Consider the following 9,142-nt stretch of genomic DNA (forward strand, 5'->3'; position numbering starts at 1 on the left):
TCCCAACTTTTTGATAATATATAAGAAGATAAGATGATACTACTTCATAGAACTTGTGTACACCCCTTGATTTAGAGTCAAACAGTTTAAATTAATTAAATATATATAATTATAAATATTCATTCTGTGAATAAATATTGTTATATTATTAGTTATAGTATAGTTTTTATACTAAAATCTATATATAAAGTATAAAAGTTGATACTACCTTTTATAAACCTAATGAAATTTTAGATTATTTGACAGTTTAGGAAGCGAAGGGTGTAGATTTTTGTTGATTGGAGGGATTCGAGGGGCATGTCATAGGGAGGGTTCCATTCTTTTAAGGGAGAGACTTTTCTTCACTCTCTTGAGCTCGCTTATAAATAGCTGCCACACACCTCTCCACTCCAGTCTCCAGCAGTCCAGCCTCGCAGTCTCGCCTCTACGATCACTTCAGCCCGTGGGAACATGGCCACCGCGTCGTCCTCGACTCCGCCAACGCCGCACCTGCCGTCCATGGAGCGCACGAAAGGCCCTACCGGACTCGAGAAGCTTGTCCTTCGCGAGTCACGCGGTTGGTCCGCGGAGGTAACGAACTCGATCGCCTCCCACCCCCTACTTTTCCGGGACGATTTGGGGTGCATTCCATTCCGTTGGGGAGGAGCGGAGGGTGCGAAGCTTGTGGATTTCTTTTATGATGGGGTTGAGCGTTCGGGGTTCGCCGACCAAATTCACCTGTCCGGTTAACTGAAGACGTGCCGTCGTTTGACGTTTAACATTTTAACCTTTGCCGTCCTTGCGTGAAGAAGCGACGGTGCTTTGTTTTCTGGTTGGCAAATTTTTGTTTTTCTCACTTTTAAATTCGAGAAGGATGAATTAGTGGTGCTGTCCATCTAATTGAAGTTCGACCATTACGGAGTCTTTCCATAGTTAATTTTTGCGATCTATTCCTCCACAGAGATAAAAAAAAATATTGTACAAGTAGTTTTGGTCTTGCGTCGCTATTACATTTACACCTCAATAAGTGGACTGTGAAAAAGATGGTGAAAGACTTCAAATATTATGCGGACAATGCCCTGCTTGTTGGGTCTAGTGGCAGAAGACGCACCGACTCTGCCACTTGAAAGGGAAAGGGGCCTAGGTTATAGCCTTTCGTTGTCAAGATGGATGACCATCAGGTTGTTTTGGAATTTGGTCTGATGCACATCTGATGACCTGTAGGATAGGTGCTAGCCTCCTTGAGTACTGAGGATAGGATAGGTACCTTTTTTCTGATATAATATGGAGGAACCATGGTGAATCTGTGTTTTTAGTTCTGGCATGTTTGGCTGAGGCCCTAGACCATAAAACTATATATCTAACTAATATAGTAATATGGATATTATTATTTGATATGTTTGTATTAATGAAGTTGCGCAACTGCATACTCCTACTCCATCCGTTCCAAATTATAAGTCGCTTTGACTTTGTTGGTACATCCATTTTGCTATGCATCTAGATAAATAATATGTCTAGATAAATAGTAAAATGGATAAACCAAAAAAATCAAAGCGACTTATAATTTGGAACGGAGGAAGTACATAACAAAAAGTCAAAGTTATTGTGGTCTGTGGTAGTTGCAGAAAAAAAATCAAAGCGACTTATAATTTGGAACGGAGGAAGTACGTAACAAAAAGTCAAAGTTATTGTGGTCTGTGGTAGTTGCAGAGAAGCTAATGTTAGTAGTGGGTGCTTGAGTTGTACGATACAAATGATAACTAGGTAAGCTTTTAGTGTTATCCAGTTGTCTGGATCAATCCTTCTTGACTTGACACACTAGTTAGTTAACTCTGTTAGAACTAACAGGCTCTAAAACTTCTGTCAGTGGGTGTCGAATGTCATTCTTGCATGCAAATAGGACTATAAGTTGTCCTATTTTAAAATTTGCTGTGTTCTTCATTTTTTTCTTTATCTTTATTTTTTATCCAAGTTGGAAGCGTACCAATTTGGCGAAAGGCAAATCCCTCACGCATGTAGGGCCTGGTACCTGCATGAAAATTGTAATCATGTGTCCTTGTGTTAGATCAGGTTTTAGCTCCTGTAGTTGATCAATTATCTTGTCTTTTGCAAGGTCCATCTATATGGAGGTCAAGTAACCTCTTGGAAGAATGACCATGGAGAGGAGTTGCTTTTTGTGAGCAGCAAGGTATATAGAAACATTCAAGATGTCATGGATGACGGCATTGGTTAACTTCTTGATCCATTTGTGCATTAGAAGCATGGGCGATACATCTCTGTCATCCTTGTCCATGCCACAACAAATTTATTCGTTAAATAGGTTCGATCTGAACATATGTCTAATATGCTTTGTCAATACTTCATATTCTTAGTTCCAGAGTCCTTTTGAAATATCACTAAAATGTTGTTTCATTTTCTCATGACCTTAGCCCTTTTTTTTTCTTGTTTTTTTTTTCTACAAATGCAATTTTAACTACTCAACTAAGTATCCACTCATGGCTTCTCATTTATTATGTGCATGTTGCCGCATCAATTATGACACCTTTTAAACATGGTTTTGACTTGAAGTCCTTTTTCAGGCCATTTTCAAGCCTCCAAAAGCAATCCGTGGTGGAATACCCATTTGTTTTCCCCAAGTATGGCAACTTCATTTTTATTTCATAATTTATAAGCTCAAAAAATGCCTGCTCCAATCATCCGAAAGAACCATATATATGCAGTATGGAACACATGGAAATCTTGAGAAACATGGATTTGCAAGGAACCGTTTCTGGGCTATTGATGACAATCCTCCGCCTTTCCCAGTAAACACTGCTATAAAAGCTTTTGCTGATCTCATTCTGAAGCCTTCCGAAGAAGATACTAAGATTTGGCCTCACAGGTCCGTGTTAGAGACCATGCTGTTATCATGTCGATGATTGACTCTGCTCCTCATCTATCTTTAAATAAAATTACAACTTGCAGCTTTGAATTTCGATTAAGAGTTGCTCTTGCGCCTGGAGGAGATTTGATTCTCACTTCTCGAATCAGAAATACAAATATTGATGGAAGACCTTTCTCATTTACTTTTGCATACCATACATGCTTCTCGGTATCTGACATAAGGTATGCATAATTTTTTAATCAGTTCATTCCCCCTCCATTCTCAGATTTCGGTTCAGATATTGGAACCTGGAACTTATCCAATAGTCTGGAATTGGAATTGTGGACTTATCTTGCATGGCTTTCCAGTTATATGTGTTTAGTTTACTTGTTGATGCCTTCAATAGGCCGATACTACCTCCATACAGCCTGTTCGTTTGACTATGGTTTGTCGTAAACGATCGTAAATTTTCAGCCGGAACAGTATTTTTCTCTCACACAAACCAGCCAGCAGTACTTCTTCACGAACCAGCAACGATACGAACCAGCCAACCGATGAGGCTGATAATCTTTTATAAAGCACGGCTTAACATGATACGGTCTCCCAAATTATATTTTGACCCTTTGTTTATTTTATATTATATTATATTATTTATGGTTATAAAATTATGATAATTGGATAGTATATTTGATTACAAATCTGATCATATCAAGTTTGTATTATAATAGTTCAAAATTGTTAGCTAAATTATTGGTCAAAGTTTTTAAATTTTGAATCTTAGTATGCGTGTGCATCTTATAAAAGAACATGGAGGAAGGATGTATTATGCATTTATGCTTATGTCATTGGTATTAAATTAAGCTTGGCTAATGAAGCACCATTATTAGAAGCTGCTGGCAAGCATGATGGTTTCATACTGCAGTTTTAATGCAGGTAAGGTTTTCGAAAAAAAAAATTAATGTAGGTACATGCCAAACTTCTAGACCACAGGAAACGGGTCAGGCACTTTAGTTTTATGGGTAAGGAGGGAGCTGAAAGTTGGAGAGAATAAGCATTACAAAATGTTTACATGTACTTTTATCTCAATTCAAGCATATACCTGTTCAAACAATCAAGAATTCAAAGTTGTTTTTACTTACTTACTCAAGACACAAATGTCCCCAGTGAAGTACGTGTTGAAGGGCTAGAGACCTTGGACTACCTTGACAACCTTAATGCAAAAGGGCGATTCACAGAGCAAGGAGATGCAATTGTGTTTGAAACAGAGGTAACTAAACCAGCTCAATATCACAATGAAACTGTGAATTTTGCTGATTTATCAACCTTTTCTTGTGGTGAAGATTGACAAAATTTATTTAGACGTGCCATCAAAAGTTGCAATAATTGATCATGAGAAGAAAAGAACATATGTCTTAAGGAAAGATGGGCTTCCGGATACTGGTAAGTTTATTCGATCATTGATTTTGTTCCCATCAGCATTCGTTTAGCTTGTTATAACATGCTTATTTCCATTACCCTTTTCCCTCTTGTAGTTTTATGGAACCCATGGGATAAGAGGTCAAAAATCATGCAAGATTTGGGGGATGAAGAATACAAACACATGTTGTGCGTGGAACCTGCAACTGTTGAGAAACCCATTACCTTGAAACCTGGTGAAGAGTGGAAAGGAAAGATGGAGCTCACAGCTGTTCCTTCCAGTTACTGTAGTGGACAGTTAGATCCAGAGAAGGTTCTTCAGGGTTGAGAATTCTAACTTGCAAATATCTTGTATAGGTAATGCTCATCTTGCTTCGAAGCTTTTTGACTTTTTGCAATTTGAGAGCTGATAGTGATAGAGACAAGTCCAATGCAGTTAAAACTTAAGCTTCAGCAATTTTCTCAATTTGATTTATCAATATGCTTGAAAATGTGGATTAGAAATAGTATGCTTGCTCCAGTTGCAGACTGAATTCAGTTTGTATGTATAATTTGATTTTTTTTTTTGAAAGATCTGACCATGTCGGCATGTATTAATAAGGAAGCAGTTTTACAGCTGTGTGCGCAAGGCGCACAAGGTCCTCCTCAGCAGGCTGCTGAGAAGGCGATTACATCAAAGTGGATTACTCGCTAAGATGTAAAAACTCTGAAGACTCAGAGGCTTTTGCCCCTGGGAGCTTCCAAATTTTGCACTCATCCACCAACATCATGAGTAAGGCGTCTAGCGTCTTTTCTCTGTCCCACACCACCAGAATTTCACCCCTTGTGTCCAACTTCCTCCATTCGGGCTGGAAATAAACGACAGTACACCATTGGTCTTCAACCAGTTCACATACCACCACACCCAGAAGCAGACAACAACTAAACCAGCCGGTATAGGGCCAGAGATGGGTACATCGTTTCAGAGGATGTGCATCTTCTCTACATCTGCCGCTGCGAGCTCATGGGATCTCCATCTCTGCAACTCCATCGTTTCAGAGGATGTGTATAATTTGATTTCAACACAATGGGCATATGTCTTCAAACTCTGTTCATGTGATTGATAGCACAGTGACTGAAGATAGTCCTCAAGCTTTGTTAATTGCATAGTCATGTCAACATGTACCTCTCTTCCAGTTATTTCAATTTGCAATGTCATCCTTAGTTCTCGTTCCTAATTCATGAATTCTTCATTTCTGCAGGAACGACTGGCGTCGCTTACACATTACTTGGTGGCTGCTCTGGTGTTGAAGATGTTTCAACTTACTGGCCTTTGTCGTCGCCATTTTCGTCCACTTATGTGTCTTTATGGTTAGTATATAGAAGCAGGTAGTCACTGCAACAATAAGCCGCGCTAGTAGCTTTGGAATATCCGATTTTGCCCTCAGTGGACTCAAATTAGTGAATAATAGCGTCTATTGTTCAGAATTGTTCGCCGGACACATGGATGGTGCCTTACTTTACATCTAGGGCTAGGAGATGTCTTTCCTTTTCTATAGTGTAGAGGCGCTGTCTTGGACTCGTGAATTCACCTGCTACGTTATCTTTGGACTCAATTTCACCAGCTCCTGGACGGGGATATGTAAATCAACCATACTAGAAGCATACCCTAAGCTAGGGCTGGATATCGAGCTAACTCAGCTCACTCGGTCCGGCTCGAGCTAGCTTGTTAAGGTAACGAGTCAGCTCGGCTCGGCTAGGTCCAGCTCGAGCTAGAGGGGCAGCTCAGCTCGGCTCGTGTACAAGCTTGAGCTGGTTCGTTCACAAGCTTGAGCTGGCTCGTTTAGCTTGCGAGCTACTACAAAAAAAAAATAGGACACACATGTTTATAATATTGATGCTAAATCAATTCCAGAAGGTAACATCCATCATTATGCAACAATATATTATTAATACATATCAGGTTCATAAAAAATAGCAACCATGCAAATATATTGGATCATCTATCGATTGCAAGCCATCATTAACAACCAAATTGACTATGTGGGCAGCACAGCGAACATGAAAATATATTGGATCAAACTGACCATTCTTTCTAGCAAGAAGCCATCATTAAGAAACCAGTGGACGGAGGGATCTAGAATTGATCGGTTGTCTTGGTGGTGTGGGCTTGTTTGGGCCTTCCTCATGGACCCTAGATTTATGGTCGTGGGCTGATAGCTCTTGGCTCATTTCTGCTCGTGGGCCGTTCGCGAGCTGGCTTGAGCTAGCTCGTTAAAACAACGAGCTAGACTTCCAGCTCAGCTCGTGAAAAAATTAAAACGAGCTGAACCGAGTCGATCCAGCCACGAGTCGAACGAGTTGGCGAACCACGAGTGTTTTATCCGGCCCTACCCCGCGCAGTGCAGATGGAATGGCCGATTAGTGGATTTGTGAGGTATGATGACGTGGATAACAAAATGCTTATTTTTCTTGCTGACGTGGGAATTGCAGTTGCATGTGCTAGTAGATTTTAATTGTATGTGATAGTGCATTGCTTAGTTGGACAACTTGCATGTTGAGATAAATAGCTAGTGAGGTTTTGCTTAGTGGATTTTAACTCTATGTGATAGTGCATTACCTAGTTGGACAGCTTACATGTTGAGATAAATAGCTAGTAAAATTTTGCTTTATAAAAGTATAAGATAAGATTGGCACTATTTTGTTTATATTCATGTTTCCTTATGGACCATCAACATTTGTAGCCCCATTGTCATTCAAAACAATACTATCAGTCACGACCTAAGTGTAATTAGCATGCTGTGGCCAAATCGTCTAAAATAACACGTTTTCGGAGGCGTTCGTCTTCCACCAGACACTAAGCACCTCGAAAGTGAGCCACACCGGACAGTTCCGTCGAGCACACCCTAAGGGAGAACTCGAAACAATCCACGTTTTACATTTAGAATCCAATAATGAGTACGAGCTTACAATACTTAGTCCATTTTATAAATCAAGAGTTCTTGAAAATTATTTATTACAATACCAGAGTTCAGAGTACAATAATTAAACAGCAGAATAAAAATAAACATCTAACAGAAACTATACAAGGATCCGTCTGTGCCCACCAGAAGAATCCTCCACACAAGAACTACTCCTCAAGCTGCACCTGATAAACCCTGAGTACATAATGTACTCGCAAGACTTACCCGACTAGTGGGAATATTTTTCCAACTCTCAAACATATGATAGACAATATGGGTTTGATGTTTTCTTTTTGTTTGCAAAAATCATTACTAGAAATACGTCCTTAAGATCAGGTTTAGCAATCATGATTACTTTATTAGCTAACCATTCTAGATAAAAGCACATGTTCTACTTTCAAGCAAGGGTTAAGCAATCAGAACCATTTTATCATCTTTCATCTTCTAGTTTTTACTATGGTGCTAGACCAAAGCCAAGTCGTACCGTCTCACGGAAACGGTGATTCGCAAACCAATGTATCCCAGCTGGGTACCTCAAAACACACGCCCTGTTTGTACCTCAGGTACAAACAAGACCAACATAGTTCACTCCTATCACAGGGTCTAGGTTCCCGTCAAAACTTGGACTCCAAGCCTCCATACTTGAGACCTGGTCTCAATATGGTGCTTAGACCTCTACCTTTCAACGCCTCTAATAAGTCGGTTCAGAAAAAGCCAAAACCCACGACAAGAGCGTAACGAGTCTTCCCACTCCCATAAGCAAGTATGTGCTCAGGATAATAAGTTTGTGACCTGACTATCATCCATAGCAACGGACGGTACTTAATCGACACGAACAGGGGAAAAAGTGTAACCAAGCTAAGCCCATTGACCACGGGACACAACCTGTTAAATCCACCAATACCCATATAATATCCCTGCCATGTCTCTATTTTTTCTTTCATCATTTTATTATGAGAGTAATAATAATCCCCTATTATGAGCAATGGCAGGTTACTCACGCCACCGATGACCTAAGCATAGCATCTACTCAAACCTGCACTAGTAAGACTCTTAGGATAGGTATATCTATGCATGTGGTTTTTATAAAATTCCTGTAACGTAAATGCACAACGCATTTATATACGGTGAATTATAAAATAGAGGTTATGCACCGAGGCTTACCTTGGGCAGGCGTGGTGTCAGCTGAGTCGGTCAGTGGCGGCTCCGGAACCTCCTCCTACACGAGAATCTCCTCGTACTCCTCAAACTCGTGATCGCTGGTGGTCACAACCTCCACCAACTCGTTCTCTACATGCATACGATGATGATGCAACACTTAGCACTCAGGCAACAACAACTCTTAAACTAAGAATGTGCATACCAAGCTACTAAACTAGCTCTAATGACTAAGATACTAAGCTAACTATCATCTTCATCAAGCAAGGTGTTGGATTCAACTAACAAACACACAATTTTGAAATTTAAGGGTATATCTTTATTTCTACTCATGATTTAATATATATTGAAACAAAGAGCATTTAACTACCCTAATGCTTTGCCTATTCTAAGGCTACAAAAATTACAGTGAGTACATAATAATACAATGAAGCTACTATAAAATTTTTAGGACTAAAGCCATCACTAATTTACCACAAAAATTTCTACAATAATTAACTTAATATTATTAAGCATCCACAAATAATTTAATAGCTCCTAATATCAACACATATAAACATGAACTAAATACACTAACCGATAGAGCACAATTTTAGAAACCTAACAAAATTTGTTTTACAATTTTTAGACAGCTACAAGATTTTATATGATTTACCAAAGATCAGTTCAAAAATTAAATTAGAAAACCATTGCCAATTCCTTATGAAAAAGAAAACTAAATCTCCCACATGGCCCGCGCGACACAGCGCGTGCGTACCGCGGCCCGCTGGCGCGGCCCACGCGA

At 39.6% G+C, this 9,142-nt stretch overlaps 1 protein-coding gene across 1 annotated transcript; it reads left to right on the forward strand.

Moving 5' to 3' along the window:
• Positions 1-314: 314 nt before the first annotated feature.
• Positions 315-5,853, forward strand: LOC136491384 (putative glucose-6-phosphate 1-epimerase). The gene is made up of 9 exons (XM_066487659.1): positions 315-570; positions 2,093-2,167; positions 2,559-2,615; positions 2,700-2,860; positions 2,944-3,084; positions 4,007-4,109; positions 4,183-4,282; positions 4,375-4,615; positions 5,500-5,853. The coding sequence occupies exons 1-8, from the start codon at positions 451-453 to the stop codon at positions 4,584-4,586; spliced, it is 969 nt and encodes a 322-aa protein (XP_066343756.1). The 5' UTR covers positions 315-450; the 3' UTR covers positions 4,587-4,615; positions 5,500-5,853.
• Positions 5,854-9,142: the final 3,289 nt, after the last annotated feature.

Source organism: Miscanthus floridulus, chromosome 11, assembly GCF_019320115.1.
Source record: "Miscanthus floridulus cultivar M001 chromosome 11, ASM1932011v1, whole genome shotgun sequence".
Classification (NCBI taxonomy): Eukaryota; Viridiplantae; Streptophyta; class Magnoliopsida; order Poales; family Poaceae; genus Miscanthus; species Miscanthus floridulus.

Excerpts from the sequence above, each read along its gene's own strand:
- LOC136491384 (XM_066487659.1), top strand. The coding sequence starts at position 451 with ATGGCCACCGCGTCGTCCTCGACTCCGCCAACGCCGCACCTGCCGTCC. Across the intron at positions 2,861-2,943 it reads ACTAAGATTTGGCCTCACAG|CTTTGAATTTCGATTAAGAG; the intron begins GTCCGTGTTAGA and ends TACAACTTGCAG. Across the intron at positions 4,283-4,374 it reads AGATGGGCTTCCGGATACTG|TTTTATGGAACCCATGGGAT; the intron begins GTAAGTTTATTC and ends TCCCTCTTGTAG.